The sequence below is a fragment of the Schistocerca cancellata genome, chromosome 11 (genome assembly GCF_023864275.1).
Source record: "Schistocerca cancellata isolate TAMUIC-IGC-003103 chromosome 11, iqSchCanc2.1, whole genome shotgun sequence".
Taxonomy (NCBI): domain Eukaryota; kingdom Metazoa; phylum Arthropoda; class Insecta; order Orthoptera; family Acrididae; genus Schistocerca; species Schistocerca cancellata.
Window position 1 is genome coordinate 70926701 of NC_064636.1, and position 20865 is coordinate 70947565.

Genomic DNA, 20865 nt, shown 5'->3' on the forward strand with positions numbered 1-20865 from the left:
CATCCATCACCGAGCTCAATACCGTATTTATATCTCAAATACGTGACAGTTGACGTGTTGAGTCTGATTTACGAATATACAAGCCAAGCCCAGTAAAGCATGTGAAATTTTGTCAGCGTCTCTGTTACTTAACTCATTGAGCTTGATCCACAAACATGTTAACCAAGCCCCTCAAAAATTGTGGATATTTTGTGAAATTGTACAATACACCTAGCACAATGCCCGTTACACTTGATTTATAGTAGTCATCATGGGACGGGATAACGAGTGAGAGACTTTGTCGTAAATCGCTGAAGTGCAAGAAGATTCATATGTAGTTCATCAAATAACTAAAAATGCATAGCCATTCGGATGAGCTTTAGTTCAACTATTCTTTCATGAAACTTTAAACTGCAGTAATAAACTCTACTGCCACAACAGCCTATTATCGAATGGCGGGGCGGCCACGAAGCTGTTGACGTCACCAACAGATGGCAGCGCGGTAGCTGAACGACAGCGGCAATCGTTTTTCGCGGTGGCGTGGCTGCTCGAGGATTTCGTGTTCCCACCTGGAAGCGGCAGACGCTAGCGGCAGCTAATTGCTGCTTTGTTTGCGATATATTCTTCCATGTACTTCAAGATTCATGTTCCCTTTTTTTTACCGTAAAGAGACTGGCACTGAGCACTATGGGACTTAACTTCTAAGGTCATCAGTCCCCTAGAACTTAGAACTAATTAAACCTATCTAACCTAAGGACATCACACGCACCCATGCCCGAGGCAGGATTCGAACCTGCGACAGTAGTGGTCGCGCGGTTCCAGACTGTAGAGCCTAGAACTGCTCGGCCACTCGAGCCGGCTGGAAGAAGTACAGCCCATGATTGTTCACTGTCTCATTATGTAGTGGATAACATTTAGAAAACCAATGGCCACAGAACAGAAACTTTCTCTGGCTCTAATATCAACTTTTAGTATTGACAGTTGCAGTACCTAAATACTGGCCACTAGAATGATACTACACTACTTTTTATGCAGCAGACAGTGACTTATTATTGAAGACGAATTACAGTTGATCCTCAGTGTTTGCAATATTAAGATCATATATTCTTACCGCTTTCAAACAATCAATGAACTACTATGACCATACTCAGCTCCATCTATAAATTGACATTAACGTTGTCATAACGAAGGTAACATATTATTCAGATAGTTAAGGAACAGAAAAATTTAAAATGTAATGAGAGACTGGAATTCTGCAGCAAAGACCGGAAGAGAAAACAGTACAACAACAAAGCCTTGGGGTAAGGAATAAGTGCAGAAGGCATCTGGCAGATTTTTTAACAGAGCGAAATTTCATCATCGCTAAAATTTGCTTAAGAATCATGAAAAAGGATGCATACGTGGAACAGAGTTTTCGAAACCAGATTTTAAATTGTATTGCACGTGCAGATGCTGACTGACGATAATTTCTTGATTATAAAGTACAGAATGTAACAACAGATAGCAAAAGGTAATAAATTAAGGTGCTGCAACGTGAATAAGTTGTCGATACCCTTAAATGGATCATTAGGCAACGATTGACAGAAACACAGGAACGAATACACTACGGGACGAATGGGTTCCTTTGAGACAAGTAGTGAAGACAGCAGAAGTAGAAAACCGAAAAATGGCACAGTAGAAATCCTCAGGCAACACACTATGTACTGAATTTAACTGACAACACGGGAAGATATTAAAACGCAGTAATAGGTAACACAGTTGTCTAAAGATGACTTGGACAGAAAGTGCAAAATCATAGATCACGAATAACTGGGAGGGGAATTCAACAGCCTTAAAACAGCGAGGAAACCAACAAACACACACCTCTGGGAACACTAACTGGTGGACGAGTGTCAATACTAGAAGCAGAGACGTCCAGTTGTCCAGCGATTTGTTCGATTTTGATCTGTCGATCACCTCGAATGAGTGTGTCCACACGTTCCAACATTGCAGGAGTCTCAGCCGGCCCACACACGGGAGACCGGACAAGTTTGTGCGACTCTGTTGAGACGATGACAGACGCTTCGCCCAAAGACTGAACGTGCTTTTGTTTACTGCTGGATTTCCATAGACATACTGCATGGGCCTATAAATATCTCTGGGATGCTCGGTTTCCCCCCAAAAGAAACGCAACTACAGTTCTCTGCTTGGAACACACTTCCGTCACAGACGCCATTTGGAAGGCTATGTATAGCATCGCCACCTATTGGATCTTCATGAAACTATATGGACTGAGATGGGAATATTCCACGAAGGCCCACAATAAATACCACATTTTTTCAGCCAATACTGCCAGAGAAAAATAGTTAGGGGCATTTCTTATTCTACACCCGTTGTATGTTTTGAGCATTCCCCCCCCCCCCCCCCACCCCGCCATCGCGACCTCTTCAAAAATCTCAGTGCTGTATTTAAAGTGGCTGCACTGTGGATGATGTAAGGCACAAATTATATGGACTATGCAAGGAGTCGACAGATGTCACCATCGTCCTCCAGAACGTCCACCCGTTCCAGCGACCCCACACCCTCCAGCAGATCTCCCTCACCGCCCATTCTGTTTTCCACCTTAACACCTATGCCACGTATTCCCATAACCAAGACCACTTCACCTTCTCCCGTCTCGACACCCTTGTCTAAATTCCTATCATGGCGTGACAGCACTGTATCTTGTTCACTAACATCTGCTCCCTTTCCGCAAACAAAAACCTCCTCCTACACTCCCTCACAACCCACTGCTTGGATGCCTTCCTCCTAAATAAAATTTTTTTCCAGCCCCAGCGTACCAACCACACATCACCCTACCTCCTCCACCACTCCGATAATCCTCTCCCGATAGTGCGTGGCGGAGTAGCCATTGGCCACCACCACCAGACACCTGTTCGGCTCCAACCCCTCCTTCCTGACCCCACGGACCTGATCCTCAGCTTCTTCTTCCCTGGCCTTACCATTACCTGTGCCACCATCTATGTCCGCCCTAATGCCCCCTTTCCTTTTGATTTCCTTTCCCACGTCAACCGTATCTTCTCCTCTTACGTGATTGCCGCCAACCTCAACATCCTTAGTCGTTTCTCCACCCAGTTGCGGCGGTGGCATCGGTACATCTCCACCCTCCAAGGTGACCTCTTTCCATTCCTCAGCACACCTGCCCCGAATCCAATACCACTCCAGCTGTCGTCCTCTCCTACCCTAACCGCCTCAGCTGCATAGCGGTGTTAGTCCTTGGCCCTATTGGTAGTGACCATCTCCATGTCCTCCTCACGATTCAGATGGTCATAGACCCCGTCCCGATCCTCACATCGACCCTCCCCCGAAATACGTTCATGATTATCCCCGTATCGAGTGGAATGCCTACCCAGGTCGATAGCCACCCCCTCACCTACCACCAACCTGATGATGCTACCCACGCCACCACGTTTCTCCCGCAGACCTTGTCTGAGGCCGCAGAAGCCCATGTCCCTACTGTCACCAACCACCCGCACCGTCCAACCTTGCCCCCACAGGCCACCCTCCTCCTCCTCCTCCTCTTCCTCCTCCTCCGTGAATCCCTCCATCTCTACTGTGCCTTGCTTCACACGTGTGACCCGGACACACTTAGACACGACCAGCAACTACAACGACATGTCAGAAACTTGCTCACAGCTAAGAAACGCTGGGACTGGTGACAGACATGCACCCATCTTAATGCTATCCTTCCTATCAACTCGTCAAAGTACTGGTCAGCCTTCCTCTGCCTCACCGGATCTAACCCCCCCCCCCTACTACACTCTCCATCAGGATGACCAACCCTTCCCTGACAACCTTAGTAAGGCCAATCAATTTGCCTCCTACTTCTCCGATATCTTTATCCTCCCTGATGATCCCCAGTTCGATTACTCCCTCTACCCAGATGTCCACGATCGAACTGACACCTCTGTCCCTCCACTCGCTCCTGGCTTCCAGTACTTGGACAACATTACACCCAACGAACTCAATGCCCCCATCACTACTCAGGATATCATCAATTCACTCCGAACGAAATGCAACACCACTTCCAGTCACAGTTGTGTTACCTATTGCCAACTCCCTGAACCTCCCGCCGTCTTCCTCTCCACCCTGATCAGGCTATATAATGTGGTCTTGTCCACCGGCTACTACCCCGACCTGTGGAAAACCTCCCAGATCCTGATGTTCTCAAACCCAACAAATCACCATCTGCTGTCTCCTCCTACCATCTCATCAGCCTTACCTCAGTCTTCAGCAAGGGCCTGGAATCCATCCTTACCCGACTCATCCACCAGCATCTCCACCAGCACCACCTCCTTCCTGCTACCCAGTGTGGCTTTTGACCATGCTCCTCTGCCGATGACCTTCTCCTTCATGACACTCATCTCTCTGAACAGCTCAACTCCCGTTGCTCCATCATATTCCTCTCCCTCGACCTTGAGCGTGCTTAAGACTGTGTATGGCATTCCAGTCTCCTATTCAAGCTCCAAACCTTAGCCCTTCCTATCAACTATGTCCATCTGATCGGGTCTATTCTTTCCCAACATCCTTCCTATGTCACCATCCATAACACGAATTTCTACACATTCTAACCCTCCACCGGTGTGCCCCAGGGTTTCGTCCTCTCCCCTCTTCTTTACCTTCTGTATATGGCGGACAGGCCACCACCTTCACCCCCCATCCACCTTCTCCAGTAGGCCATCGACACTGCCTTCCTTGCCCTCGCCCCCACCCTGCAATGCTCCCAACACCTTCTCCAATCCCATCTTAACCAGTTCACCATATGGTGCAACCAGTGGTTGCTGAAGATCACTCCTTCCAAGACCCAGGTGATCATTGTAGGCAAAATCACCCCTTCCTTCCGTCTCCTCGACTTCTATATCACCATTTATGGTCATCCTGTCACCCTCATCCCCACCCTCAAGTAGCTTGGCGTCACCCTTGACTGTCGCCTCTCCTGGACCCCCCGTATCTGGACAGTCCAAGCCAAGACACACTCCCGACTCTGTCTCCTCAAGTTCCTTTCTGGCCGCACATGGGATCTGGACCCAACTCCCCACCATCCTCCACACCAATGAATCCCTCATCTGCCATCCCATGGTGCACCCAACTTACCTTGATCTCTGCCCCTCCTACCTTTTACAAATCCCATTAAGTCCTAGAACGCCATACTCTCTGCTCCGCCTCGCCTATTGCATCCATCTTCCCTCCCCCATGTAGATCCTGTATGACCTTATTCTGTTCCCACACCTCCTCCTTTTCCTCGAATGGATATGGATCCTCTACACCTCCCGTAAACTTGATCCCCCTCACCTGCTTGTCTCTCCCATCCTCTCCCACCCCAGTCTGCGCCTGTATTCCCACATCCCACCTGCTCTCCATCTCTCCACTGTCCATACCCTCACCCAAGGTGGCTTCCACCAACTCTCACTCCCTGATGATGCCCTCATTCCCTTCTACCCTGATCCTCCCCTCCCCCCACATGTTTTTTCCCTAGGACGCCCTCTCCCTTCTCCCTTCCTCCCTCCCTCCCTTCTCCCCCTGGGCTTCTCCTACCCCCTACCTTCTTTCCTCCCCCTCCCTTCTCTGTTCCTGGCATCTGCACCCTCCCCTCTCCCTCCTCCCCCACCTTTTCCCCTTTTGGCAGGTTCCCAGACTCGTACACGTACAGTCAACATTCACGCGCCGGAGATCGTCGCCATTTCTGTCGTCTCTGTTCGTGTCCGAGTGCTGAACGTTTTTATTTGGACGTTGAACCTGTGAACGACTTCATGTATTTTAAATTTGCGTGTCTACTGTTGCCTATCCACCGTGTTTCGTTTTTCGACGTCTCCAATTGTAACTGAATGTATTCTCTGTGGCCGAAGAGCGACGTAGTCTTGCCGCTGCCGGGCTGCCTTGTATGAGGTTTCAAAATGACAATAAAGGAAAAAAGAAGAGTCGACAGAAATTTGGAAAGACGTGTGTTGTCTGTAAAATGTACATAAGTGAAATAAGTGTTCTGAACCTACTCTAAATAACCAAAACTAGCTTTCATAAACTTCCTCTCAACTGATTCATATATTGGGTGAAATAACATCTGAAATGTTACACTGTGGGATTCGACTGCTATATCACGAGCTGAAATAGCTTTCCCATTTGGCTAATACACTTAACCTAACCATTAGACGATCTTTGGCAGAACTGACAGTGATGATTTAAATAATGAAGAACTGCAACAGGTACGTACTGTTTCGCGCTGAGCACGACACTTTGAGAATTTATTCCCATTAGGAAGTGCAAAGGATTGCAGAGGTATTTCATGTGATGGTTCGGAAAAATCTGATAAAATAAGTCTGTCCTCTTAAAAGAAACCATAAAAAAAACTGCACAGCAGAAACGGCAGAACACACATTCAAGCATCTCACAAAATACGTAAGTACATATTTGCTGTTGATAATGAAAATGAATTCTCGAAACGTGACGCGTTATACTCAGATTGCAATTACTTTCTGACTGCCGTTTTAGCGAGTCGAGAAAGAGATTACTGCATAATAGGTGTGAACCAAAGCGTAGGGCAATAGACGGAGAAATTCCGAATGAAATGCGTTTGGCTGTCAAGAGAGCAATGCGTGATCCCTTCAGTGACTACTGTAGCAGAATATCGTTAAATTATCTTTCACAAAACCCAAAGAAATTGTGGTCGTATGCAAAGGCTGTTAGCGGTACCAAAGTTAGTACCCAGTCCCTAGCAGATGAGATAGGAACTGAAATTGAGGATAGCAAAGAGAAAGTTGAAATGGTTAACTCTGTTCTCAAATTTTCGTTTAGAAATTAAACCCCAGGAGAAATGCTCCAATTTAGTCTTTGTACCACCGAAAAGGTGAGTGAAAGAAGTATGTTCAAATGGTTCAAATGGCTCTGAGCACTATGGGACTCAACTACTGTGGTCATAAGTCCCCTAGAACTTAGAACTACTTAAACCTAACTAACCTAAGGACAGCACACAACACCCAGGCATCACGATGCAGAGAAAATCCCTGACCCCGCCGGGAATCGAACCCGGGAACCCGGGCGTGGGAAGCGAGAACGCTACCGCACGACCATGAGATGCGGGCGAAAGAATTATGTCACGAGGGGTTGAAACACCTAAAATCGACAAAACTCGACAAAGTTCCAGGATAGGATGGAATCCGTACTAGATTCTATAGAGAGTTTGCGGATGAGTTAGCCCGTCTCCTAACTGTAATCTATTGTAGATCCCTTGAACAAAACACCGTGCCCAGTTCTCTCATAAAGTGACAGGTGACACACGTCGACAAGAAGGGCAGTAGAAGTTATTCACAAAACTAACGTCCACTATCCTTGACATCGATCTGTTGTAGAATCTTAGAACATATCTTGAGTCAAACAAAGAGATATTTCGAACAGGATCACCTCCTCCAGCGCAGAGCATGACTTGATAGCGGGGTTGAACTGGATTGTTTCTGGAGGTGGCTTGGTTTCCGTCAGTTTGTAATTATATAACACGAAAAATACCTTTGCTCTAATTTTTTAATCCGTTATTCGTTTTGTATTTCCGTTTGTAGACCCTTCTTCTATGGTACAGTTTGGCGTATCAAGCTGAATTTTTTCACACACTAAGGTAGATGGTTCGTAGGCGTTGTAAAAGTTTTATACATGGAGGTAAGAATAGAGGGAGACGCCGTGACGTCACAGCTGTGAAGCTATGTGAAGCCGAGGGTAGCCATCTCAATCCGACCAAAACATTGCTGCTGCAAGCTTGTGTGCATAGGCTTGTCGCTCGCTTTTGGAAGGAATTTGCGCTATTATGGTGACTTGTGTGGTGTTCGGATGTACGAATCGTTCTGATTGTGATGCGAAATCGAAGGGAATAACATTTCATGTGTAAGTTGTCTCATTAAGTGTGATTTTACAACTTCATTGTGAATGAACGTGTGCTACATCGGTATTTGTACTTTAGCGTGTTTTTCTCCTGTATGATTTTAGATTTCCTGAAAACGAAAGTCGGAAAACTCTGTGGGAGAATGCCGTGAGGAGGAAGAATTGACGTGCGTCTAAATGGAGCACTGTATGTTCTCAGCATTTCCGAGAAGAGAACATAGACCGAACTTCCCTTTCAACAGTAAGGCTCCGAGAAAACGCTGTACCATCAGTTTTCCCTACACACCCAAAACATTTGCAAAAGGTATGTTAATTCAAAGAATTAAATTCTTAGTTTTCAAGTTCACGTTTCAGTGTAATACGTACGTATCATCGATAATCGAGGTGTTGAGTAACTCACTTTGTCTTCATCATGTACCAAATTAGAAGCTAACACTACATTAACTGGCGTAAAGTATAGGCCTAAACCGGACACTTTGTAGATTTGCCATTCTGTGTACCGTATTTCAGCAAATATTGGTGGTAATGAACAGTGTTTCCCAGTAGTGTAACGTAACTGAAATGTCCCAGTACGCATTACAAACAAGATGTATTTATGGGGCTTTGGAGGGAGGGTATAGCTAACTTAGTTTTCAGTTTCTATTATTTAGTTTGTGATACACGTTTATTACTGAATTAACAAAATTGTATCGTTTACATTGAAGGCTAGCTATTCGTAATATTACATTAAAAACTATTTTTAATCAGAAGAAACGCGGAATTTCGCCTTTGCGAGATTTTATTTTAAACAAAAACTTTGAAAAAACCAATCTGATGACGTTACATGCGTATATGGTGCAATTAGCGACTGTAATACACGCAGCGCTATAGCACACTGGCAATGTTTTGGTCAGAGTGTCATGGAAGCGAGCCACGCCCCCATGGCTTCAAAACTTAGTACGGCTGGGATACGTAGCGCCATCTCCCCTTATTCTTACCTCCATGGTTTTATACCTTTCAGTGAAGTCAGTCATAAGTTAGGCCACTTTTGTGACATGTTATGATAATCGAAAACACGCATGGTCAGCAGTAGTAGCGTACTGTGTGTTGACCTGGAACCATGAGCATAGGAAGAAGCAATGTTTCACAGTACAATTAAAGGGAAGTATTGGAAAGTTTTTAATTTGTAGTTATATAAGACAAAAAATAACTTTTGTCTGTTTTATGTGTTTTTTGGTTTGTATTTCCGCCTTTGCGAGCGTTTTTGTCCGGGACAGTTCGGTGTATCAAGCTTAAATGTGCATCACGTACTAAGGTCAATGGCCGCTTGACGGTGTACAATTTTTAAACTTGTAAGCCAAGGCAATCAGGAGTTATGGCCATTTATGCGACATGTTTTGTAACACGAAGAGACGCGCCGTCTACCCCAGTAGCGCAGATCAGATTAGATTAAATTAGATTAGATTCGGTTTTCGTTCCATAGACACAAAAATTGAGATGATTCTCGTGGGAAAGTATAATATAAAAACAAAAAAGATTTCGATATAATAATAACTACCCCTACAATTTATCAGGAGATTGTTGAAATAGGTGAATAAATTGCGGTAAACGGGAACAGCTAATATTTACAGAATTAGCACGCTGTCAGAATGCAACATTGTTATGCTTTATCAATAAATTTATCATAAAAATACCTCATCTAGACTGTTGTGACAAAGTGCTGTCAAAATTGAAACCTAAGAGGCAATTTTACTTCATCTGGCTTAACACACTCTGTTAAGATATTTATCTATAGAGTAGGAGTGGACTATTAAAAAGTCTTTCTAACTCTGTTTAGTGCTTTATCGGAAAACAAGCTTTTAATGGTTGCTGGCAATTTATTGAAAATATGTGTTCCTTAGTATTTGACCCCTCTTTGAACCAACATAAGTGATTTTAGGTCTTTATGTATATTTTTCTTATACGTAGTATTGATACTATGTGTGAAGCTATTGGTTGGAAATAAAGGTATATTATTGCAAACAAATTTCATTAAGGAAGAAATATACTGAGAAGCAGTGGTTAGAATACCAAGTTCCTTGAACAGGTTTCTACATGATGATCTTGAATTTACACCACAAATTATTGTAATCACTCGCTTTTGCTCCCTAAAAACTTCCTCTCAGTTTGATGGGTTACCCCAGAATATGAATCCATATGACATAATAGAATGAAAGTAAGCAAAGTATGCAAGTTTTTTTTATATTTATATCTCCTACATCTGACATCATTCTCACAGCAAATACAGACTTGTTTAGCCGCTTAAGCAATTCTGTTGTACATCCTTCCAACTGAATTTATTATCGAGCTGCAGTTCCAGAAATCTAACACTGTCAACCTCTTCCATCTGCTTGTCTTCATATGTTATACACATGTTGGATGGAAATCTCTTACAGGTCCTGAACTACATGTAGTGGGTCTCCTTGAAGTTTAATGACAGTGGATTAGCTTTAAAGCAGTTATTAATGTCAGTGAAAATTTGATTAGCAGCTATTTCTAAATCTGTACTTGACTTGCTACTTAAGGCAAGCAGCCTTATCATCTGGCAATGTAACAGACGAGAGGTCATTAATGTACACAAGAAAAAGCAATGGATCCACGAAGGAACCATGACAAACACCACGTGTATTTAATTCCCAATCAGATGAAGCCTGCCTGCTTACTGCACAGGTATTTTGCAACGACACTCTTTGTTTCCTGTTAAAGAGATAAGACTCATACCATTTCGCAGAAATATTCTAATTTACGTAAGAGAATGTTAAACGCTTTTGAAAAGTCCCAGAAAATGCCACTAGCCTCCAATTTATTATTTAATGAATTAAGTACATTCACACTGTAAGTGTAAATGGTTTTCTCTATATTAGGACCCTTAACAAATCCAAATCATAACTTGGACAATTCAGTATTTGCAGTCAGATGCTTTGGGAGGCGCTTGAACAGAACCTTTTTAAATATTTTTTACAAAGCTGGCAAATAAGAAACTAGTCGATAGTTTGATGGTATCTCTTTATCCCCCTTCTTGTAAAGAGCCTTACTTTTCGGCATATTTTAACTAGTCTGGTAATGTTCCGGTAATAAGACATTATTGTTGTTGTTGTGGTCTTCAGTCCAGAGAGTGGTTTGATGCACCTCTCCATGCTACTCCATCCTGTGCAAGCTTCATCATCTCCCAGTACCTACTGCAACCTACATCCATCGGAATGTGCTTAGTGTATTCATCTCTTGGTCGCAGAGATTTTTACCCTCCACACTGCCCTCCAAAACTAAATTGGTGATCCCTAGATGCCCTACCAACCGATCCCTTCTTCTAGTCAAGTTGTGCCACAAATTTCTCTTCTCTCCAATTCTATTCAATACCCCTTCATTAGTTATGTGATCTACCCATCTAATCTTCAGCATTCTTCTGTAGCACCACATTTCGAAAGCTTCTATTCTCTTCTTGTCTGAACTATTTATCGTCCACGTTTCACTTCCGTACATGGATATACTCCATAGAAATACTTTCAGAAACGACTTCTTGAGACTTAAATCTATACTCAATACCAGGACTTGAACCCGAGATCTCCTGCTTACATGGCAGACGCTCTATCCATCTGCGCCACCGAGGACACAGATGAATAGCGTGACTGCAGGGACTTATCCCGGTCGGGGCACACATTTTCAACTGTCCACATCAAGGTATATCAACAACACCTGTCGGCAGCTGAGGGTTTCAGTTAGTCATCATTTATTCCAGGGAAAAGCTAGCACGGTCATCAACAGTATTCTGTTGTTTCGAGAACAGTTACTGTCTTCACATATAGAGTTCCTAATAGTTTATGCTCAGAAGAACAATTGTGCGAAGCTTGTGTGAGAGCTAAATTAACAAGAAAACCATTTTCTACTGTGAGAGAAAGAGCAACAAAACCTCTTGAAATCGTGCATACTGATATCTGTGGAGAGACAGAACCCCCAATATTTAATGGATATAGGTACTACATGACAGTGTTAGATGATTTCGCTCATTTCTGTGTAACCTACTTGTTAACATATAAGGCAGAGACCGAAAGATTCATAAGAAAATATGTGTTAGAAAGAGAAAATAGGTTCAATACAAAAGTGTCAAAAATAAGATGTGATAAAGGTGGTGAATACACCAGCCGTGAGTTTAAGAATTGGCGTGAAGAAAAAGGAATCGTGCTAGACTATAGTATTTTTTATAGCCCTCAGGTCAATGGGAAAGCAGAGAGAATAAATATGACAATAATGAACAAGGCAAGAGCTATGATATTCGATAGCAAACTAAAGAAAGAGCTATGGGGAGAGGCAGTGCTCACAGATACATACTTAATCAATGGAAGCCCAACTATCAATCAAAGTGCCACAACTGCAGAGAAATGGTTTGGGAAAAGACCAGATCTGTCAAGACTTCAAATTTTTGGCTCAAGAGTTTTTGCCAAAAATTTAGGCTATTTGAAGAAACTGGATGTAAGAAGTAATGCATACATTTTTGTTTGTTATGCACCAAATGGCTACAGACTGTTTGATGCAGAAAGAAGAAATATTGTTGTGTCAAGAGATGTTGAATTTGAGCAGAAAGTAAAAAAAGAAACTCTACAGAAATATCTTGTTATTGGTGAACTATCAAATGATACTAGCAATCAAGAAAATGAAATAGAAGACCATAAAAATCAAGGAGAAGAAAATCAAGAAGTAATAACATGCAATGAAGACACAAGAAACTACAACCTTAGGAAAAGAACTAGTTTGAAAAAACCTGTATAATATAATGATTATGAAACAGCTTTACTTACCTATGAAGAATGTATGAGTGGTCCATACAAAGAAAAATGGTTAACAGTAGTTGAAGAAGAAAAGAGATCTCTTCGACAGAATGAAACATGGAAGTTGGTTAGTCCAGAGGAAGCAAAAGGAGAAGAAATCTTAACAAGCAAATGGATCTTTAAAGTCAAAGATGATGGACAATATGAGGTCAGACCGGTTATCAGAGGTTGTCAACAAGAAAAGGATATAGATTTCAAGGAATTATTCAGCCCAGTCGTATTTATATGTTCATTGAGACTGTTTGCACTTGCAGCAGAGAAAAGTTTCCATATGAGAGTGTTTGATGTCGAAACGGCATTTCTCTATTTTTATGAAGATACCTGAAGGATACAAAGAAGCTGGAAAAATCTGTGTTTTGAAGAAACCTCTGTATGGACTTAAAGAAACCCCGTCCAGATGGAATAAAACTTCGACAGATTTCTTAAAAATCAGAAGGACTAATTCAATTGAAATCAGATCAGAGCACAATTAAAGATGCAACTGAAGAAATGTACATGGTTATACATGTTTATGATGGAATCGTAATAGGAAAAGACTTGGAGAAAATTGAAAATATCCTAAAGAAACTTAAGAAGAAATCTGAAATGGTTGTGGTAGAAAATCCATATATACGTAGGGATACAAATAATGAACACAGAGGATGGAATATTTTTACACCAAGAACAGTAAGCAAAGAAAGTACTAGGAAAATTCAATATGACTGACTGTAAGGCCATGAAGACTCCATGAGTTTCAGAGGGAAAGACAAATGAAGAAAATCAAAAAAATGAACACATTGAATGTGCATATCATGAAGCCACAGGAAGCCGTCTTTATTTTTAATGTAAAACAAGAACAGATCTTGGATTTACAGCAAACTATGAGAGCCGCTTCACAGAAAACACCAAGAAAAAGGGATTACAAAAATGTAAAAAGAACTCTTAAGTATCTACAATGTTCTAAGAATTATGGTATTTTCTATAAGAAAAAAGAAAGTGAAGAAGATAACAGTATTCATCTCAATGTTTATTGTGATGCCAATTATGCACAAGATTTAAGAGACAGAAAAAGTACAAGTGCATCTACATCTACATCTACATCCATACTCCGCAAGCCACCTGACGGTGTGTGGCGGAGGATACCTTGAGTACCTCTATCGGTTCTCCCTTCTATTCCAGTCTCGTATTGTTTGTGGAAAGAAGGATTGTTGGTATGCCTCTGTGTGGGCTCTAATCTCTCTGATTTTATCCTCATGGTCTCCTCGCGAGATATACGTAGGAGGGAGCAATATATTGCTTAACTCCTCAGTGAAGGTATGTTCTCGAAACTTCAACAAAAGCCTGTACCGAGCTACAGAGCGTCTCTCCTGCACAGTCTTCCACTGGAGTTTGTCTATCATCTCCGTAACGCTTTTGCGATTACTAAATGATCCTGTAACGAAGCACACTGCTCTCTGTTGGATCTTCTCTATCTCTTCTATCAAACCTAACTGGTATGGATCCCACACTGCTGAGCAGTACTCAAACAGTGGGCGAACAAGCGTACTGTAACCTACATCCTTTGTTTTCGGATTGCATTTCTTTACGATTCTTCCAATGAATCTCAGTCTAGCATCTGCTTTACCGACGATCAACTTTATATGACCATTCCATTTTAAATCACTCCTAATGCGTACTCCCAGGTAATTTATGGAATTAACTGCTTCCAGTTGCTGACCTGCTAGACTGTAGCTAAATGATAAGGAATCTTTCTTTCTATGTATTTGCAGCACATTACACTTGTCTACATTGAGATTCAATTGCCATTTCCTGCACCATGCGTCAATTCACTGCAGATGCTCCTGCATTTCAGTACAATTTTCCATTGTTACAACCTCTCGATATACCACAGCATTATCCGCAAAAAGCCTCAGTGAACTTCCAATGTCATCCACAAGGTCATTTATGTAAATTGTGAATAGCAACGGTCCTAAGACACTCCCCTGTGGCACACCTGAAATCACTCTTACTTCGGAAGACTTCTTTCCATTGAGAATAACATGCTGCGTTCTGTTATCTAGGAACTCTTCAATCCAATCACACAATTGGTCTGATAGTCCATATGCTCTTACTTTGTTCATTAAACGACTGTGGGGAACTGTATCGAACGCCTTGCAGAAGTCAAGAAACACGGTATCTACCAGGGAACCCGTGTCTATGGCCCTCTGAGTCGCGTGGACGAATAGCGCGAGCTGGGCTTCACACGATCGTCTTTTTCGAAACCCATGGTGATTCCTACAGAGTAGATTTCTAGTCTCCAGAAAAGTCATTATACTCGAACATAATACGTGTTCCAAAATTCTACAACTGATCGACATTAGAGATATAGGTCTATAGTCTGCACATCTGTTCGACGTCCCTTCTTGAAAACGGAGATGACCTGTGCCCTTTTCCAATCCTTCGGAACGCTACGCTCTTCTAGAGACCTACGGTACACCGCTGCAAGAAGGGGGGCAAGTTCCTTCACGTACACTGTGTAAAATCGAACTGGTATCCGATCAGATCCAGCGGCTTTTCCTCTTTTGAGCGATTTTAATTGTTTCTTTATCCCTCTGTCGTCTATGTCGATATCTACCATTTTGTCATCTGTGCGACAATCTAGAGAAGGAACTACAGTGCAGTATTCCTCTATGAAACAGCTTTGAAAATAGACATGTAGTATTTCGGCCTTTAGTCTGTAATCCTCTGATCCAGTACCATTTTGGTCACAGAGTGTCTGGACATTTTGTTTTGATCCACCTACCGCTTTGACATAAAACCAAAATTTCTTAGGATTTTCTGCCAAGTCAGTACATAGAACTCTAGTTTCGAATTCATTGAACGCCTCTCGCATAGCCCTCCTCACACTACATTTCGCTTCGCGTAATTTTTGTTTGTCCACAAGGCTTTGGCTGTTTGCTGTGAAGTTCCCTTTGCTTCCACAGCAGTTTTCTAACTCGCTTGTTATACCACGGTGGCTCTTTTCCATCTCTTACGATCTTGCTTGGCACATACTCATCTAATGCATATTGTACGATGGTTTTGTTCTTTGTCCACTGATCCTCAACACTATCTGTACTTGAGACAAAACTTTTGTGTTGAGCCGTCAGGTACTCTGAAATCTGCTTTTTGTCACTTTTGCTAAACAGAAAAATCTTCCTACCTTTTTAAATATTTTATATTTACGGCTGAAATCGTCGATGCAGTAACCGATTTATAATCGCTGATTCCCTGTTCTGCATTAACTGTTTCAAATAGGTCGGGTCTGTTTGTCACCAGAAGGTCTAATATGTTATCGCCACGAGTCGGTTCTCTGCTTAACTGCTTAAGGTAGTTTTCAGATAAAGCACTTAAAAAATTTCACTGGATTCTTTGTCCCTGCCACCCGTTATGAACGTTTGAGTCTCCCAGTCTATATCCGGAAAATTAAAATCTCCACCCAGAACTATTACATGGTGGGGAAATCTACTCGAAATATATTTCAAATTATCCTTCAGGCGCTCAGCCACAACAGCTGCTGAGCCAGGGGGCCTATAGAGACATCCAATTACCATGTCTGAGCCTGCTTTAACCGTGACCTTCACCCAAATTATTTCGCATTTCGGATCTCCGTCAGTTTCTTTCGATACTATTGCACTTCTTATCGCTATAAACACGCCTCCCCCTTCACTGTCCAGCCTGTCTCTGCGGTATACATTCCAATCTGAGTTTAGAATTTCATTACTGTTTACATCTGGTTTCAGCCAACTTTCTGTCCCTAGTACTAAGTGGGCATTGTGACCGTTTATTAATGAGAGCAGTTCTGGGACCTTTCTATAGACGCTTCTGCAGTTTACTATTAGCACATTAATATTGTTATTACCTGTTGCATTTTGCCTACTCCTACCTTGCCGTGTCTCAGGAGGTGTCTTGTCTCTAACCTAAAAAACCTGCATGTGCACTCCACACGTACTTCGCTACCCTTCTAGCCGCTTCCTGCGTGTAGTGCATGCCTGACCTATTGAGGGGGACCCTACATTTCTCCACCCGATAGCGAAGGTCGAGAAATTTGCACCCCAGATCTCCGCTCGGCTCCAAACCAGAGGACCGCGATCGGTTCTGGGAACGATACTACAAGTAGTTAGCTCAGATTCCACCCTGCGAGCGAGGCTCTCTGCCTTCACCAACTCCGCCAACCGCCTGTACAAACTGAGGATGACCTCTGAACCCAGACGGCAGGAGTCATTGGTGACGACATGAACAACAATTTGCAGTTGGGTACACCCAATGCTCTCTATCGCCGCCGGCAGGTCATCCTCCACATCTCGGATGAGACCCACCAGCAAGGAGACAGAGTGAACACTGGCCTTCTTCCCCGACTTTTCCGCTATTTCCCTAAGGGGCTCCATCACCTGCCTAACGTTGGAGCTCCCTATCACTCCCCCTGTGTGCCTGCTCGGACCTTGCTGAAGGAGCAGCCACATGTCCACTCACAGGCAGAGCGGGTGACGCCACACGGCCAGCCTCCACATTGACCCTCCACCTCGTGTGCCAATCCAACATAGTTCTTTATAATGGTGCTCCCATTAGTTGGTGTTCCAAGAAGCAAAGTGTGACAGTTACTTCATCAACTGAAGCAGAATACATTTCAGCAGCAAAATGCACCAAAGAAATAAAACACATCAATACCCTAATACAAGAGTTAGCCAGAAGAAAAGTGAAAAACATTCTTCATGTAGACAATCAAAGTGCTATCCTAATGACCAAATCAGGACAGTTGGTTAGACGAAGCAAACAAATAGATGTAAAATTTCACTATGTCAGCGAACAATAGAGAGAAGGTTTGTTCGAGATAAAATATTGTAATACGGAAGAACAATTAGCAGACATACTGACCAAAGCTCTACAAAGATCAAAGTTTGAGAAATTTAGAAATGCTATTATGAAACAATTACTATGACTGTGTGATAACTAAATTTGTGAAACTTGTGATTTAGTCATTAAAAAGAAACATTGTACTTTAAGGGAGATTGTCGAAAGGAGCAAGTAAAATACAATGTTTACTGTGTGTGCTTAAAAAATATCTGTAAGGTAGGTTGACATAGCAACATATCAAGTGTGTCTAGTGTTTTTTTTACTTTGAGTCTATGTATGTGTGTTATTACATTCACATAAAGTTACAATAAAATTGATATAAAAATCGCAGCATGCATATAGAGGCTACTCTTATAATCTAAGCTTTCTTTTACACAAAACAAGTTCCTTCATGTTTTCATTTTATTCTGCAAAACCAGTCTGTATACATTTTTTGTACTGGAAATACTCATTCTGTTGCCAATGTTCACAAAAAAGAGAATTGTAACATACTTCCATTCGTTGCTGCTAAGAACTATTGTTTATATCGGCAACTTTATTTGTAAATGGCAGTACATTCTGGTGCACAATCCCAGTGTGTGTGTGCATCGTTTAGTTCTGCAACACTTTTTTTATGATACAGTTTACATCCCCCATAATATTGTTCAACCTTTTAGTAAGAGTTAGAAGTTTTCTTAATGACCCAATAGTCCAAAATACTTCGAGCTGCTTTCATGCTATGCCTCTAACCCGTGCTGACTAAATGACAGACTTCTTTTAGTCAACAATTATTTACCATTGTAACACATGAAAGCCGTGGCCGGTATGCGTGGAATTATCTAACATAATTACATCTTTCAAGTTCACCTATAGAAGTTTTCTGTGCACTTTATTCATCTCTCCGTTCATTTATTCTATTAATTTATTTACGCATGACCAAGAGCTCAGAAAAACAGTATAAGTGGATTGCTGGTCACACCGTGATTGACCGAACTTGAACTGAACATTTCGTCTTCTGAAGATGCTGTTTCTACTGTAACCACTGGCTAGCAATTCTGTCACAGGTCATATGCTTTCAACTTTGAAGTTTCTGATCAGAAGGCCGAGCACGAGACATGACCCACGAACATTTCGAGCACACGGTGTCGAGTACAACTACGTTCACACCCATACTCTGCGAAAGCGTGACAGTCTGCAAACCGCTGTGAAAGTGTGAAATACATGACGTTTTCTATACACATAGGAAGTTACCCTGCCATGCGTAACAGAAGCAGTAAATAGGGACTCGAAAGAATTTGAAAAAACAGTCTCGACAAAAACATTCTCGCTTCCATGTCAGTGAGAGAGTGCTGTTCGAAGATGTAAAATGAAGATACAATAGGTTCATGTAATTTCAACGCCTGTAGAATTACCATTTATGTTTGATTCAAAATAAAAATAGAAATTTGTGATATTGAGGAGAATGTAGTGACACTTTCTCAATTTTGATCTGCCTGCAGCTGTTGGCTAAAAATCGATAATTTTGTTTTTATCGCCAATGCTACGTTGGTAGCTTTGTTCTCTGTTCGTTTGTTTTGGCTTTGGGGTTATTGCGTGGTATTATGTGGAGGGACATGTTTGTTATTGGTTACAAACAAATTAATAATAATAGTGTGTTAACGGGATTACTGTGATCAGTCATGCACGATTTGAATTCAAAAAACGTTACAGAAGATCCTATAAAGGTATATGCAGTTTTTATACATTTTAATTGAGGGTTGTCATTGGTTGTGCATCAGTAGTGTACACTTTTGCTGTTAATCAAGGCCAGTGAACAAATAACACAATATCCGGAAGAATGAGCATGGAGTGCGATGTTAGTATTTGTCATCCTTGTTATTTGTTTATTTATAAGACTGTATCAGGTACGTCACGTTACATTGAAAAATGCATATAAACGTTGCAGAGACATTAGAGATGCTTTCTGTTTTGCTGTAATTGAAGCTCATAATATACATTTGAACTTCATCTCACCGATACCACTTCTCCAACACTTCATCCAGTGCATTAATTCTGCTCCCGGCGTAGTCTGTATCAGATCAGACAAATTTGGTAAAGTTTTGGACCGTGATGTCTCAGATGTGTCAGATTTTTTTAGCGTCTGACCGCACCCAGGTAGTTGACAAATACAGCAAACTCCAACATCGTTTCACTATGCCAGATTTTTTTTCTTCGAAATCGTGGGAAACTGCCTCATTTGCCAAACGTTTTGAGAAATAATTCTGTGTATGACTCCAAAACTATTGAAACTAAATAGTTGACTCTCGTGCCAGTTGAAAACTCTTGAACTATGCAAAAACTAAAGAAAAGATCTGTTTGAAACTCTCAAAAACACCCTTTTTATTTTTCTCAGAAAAATATGTTTATTGCTGCCATGTTTCTGATAAAATTTGAATGTGGGGGCAGGATGAATAGAAAGTGGAATTAATTTTTAAAAATAGAAGCCTATTGCTTCACATTATTTTTTCCAAATTGCAAAGGATCATCAATAATAAAGAGTGGAATTTTTGTTGGAGCTTCTATTCGACTGTTAGGTTATAGTAATGCTGGTATGTTATTGAGTGTGCTGTGTGCAGTACAGAGTTTTAACCACTCAAGTGTGAGTTTATTCATTTAGCCAACATACTTAGTGATGCCATTAATTTAATTATCACTGAGACTGGCTTTTAAATTAATTGATGTCACTTTTTGTATTAATTTGTGTTTGGTGTGTAAAGGGTCAAACAGTTTCCTTACAATGCAGAATGACTCACAAGAGGCACAAGTTCCCATAACCCATAATTTTGATGAAAAGTATTAATTTGTGCTTTGATATTTGAAATTTAGTCCTGTTGCTGGACTGTCGACCAATCCACAATGCGTCCATTGGTTGAATACTGTAGTGAGGATAATACTCAACTCAAATACATGAATTATGCATAGACATTTCAAAATACGTAAAATGCAGTACAGTGATGTTTTCCGTTCAACAGTGATCTCACTCTCAAAGAATAGATTGCCTGTGGAAGATTCCATTGTGATTTAAGTTACATTTTGAAATCAGTATTTTATTATGTTGACTTTTTATCAACCTATAAACCCATTTTGGATCGACAGAAGCGTCCGATCCCACCCGTCGGCTTTGACCCGTGACGCCATGACAGCGCGGAGTTTGGTTTGTGAGTGTCCCGTGTCTGCAGATGACGTCGTGTTGTGGTTTGTTGTTGTTTCTGGTGGTATGTTCAGGATTTTCGTTTGTGTGGTGTAATGGGCTCAGTTTGCTTTTGCTCATTAT

At 41.8% G+C, this 20865-nt stretch overlaps 1 protein-coding gene across 2 annotated transcripts in view; it reads left to right on the forward strand.

The window, feature by feature from the left end:
- Positions 1-19112: 19112 nt before the first annotated feature.
- Positions 19113-20865, forward strand: part of LOC126108621 (uncharacterized) — a 204695-nt gene continuing 202942 nt past the window's right edge. The window contains exon 1 of one of the 2 annotated variants that reach the window (XM_049913933.1): positions 19113-19276. In XM_049913933.1, coding sequence (XP_049769890.1) covers positions 19232-19276 — 45 coding nt within the window. In that variant the 5' untranslated portion in view covers positions 19113-19231. The remainder of the gene's footprint in view (positions 19277-20865) is intronic. The other variant, XM_049913932.1, reaches the window with a different exon arrangement.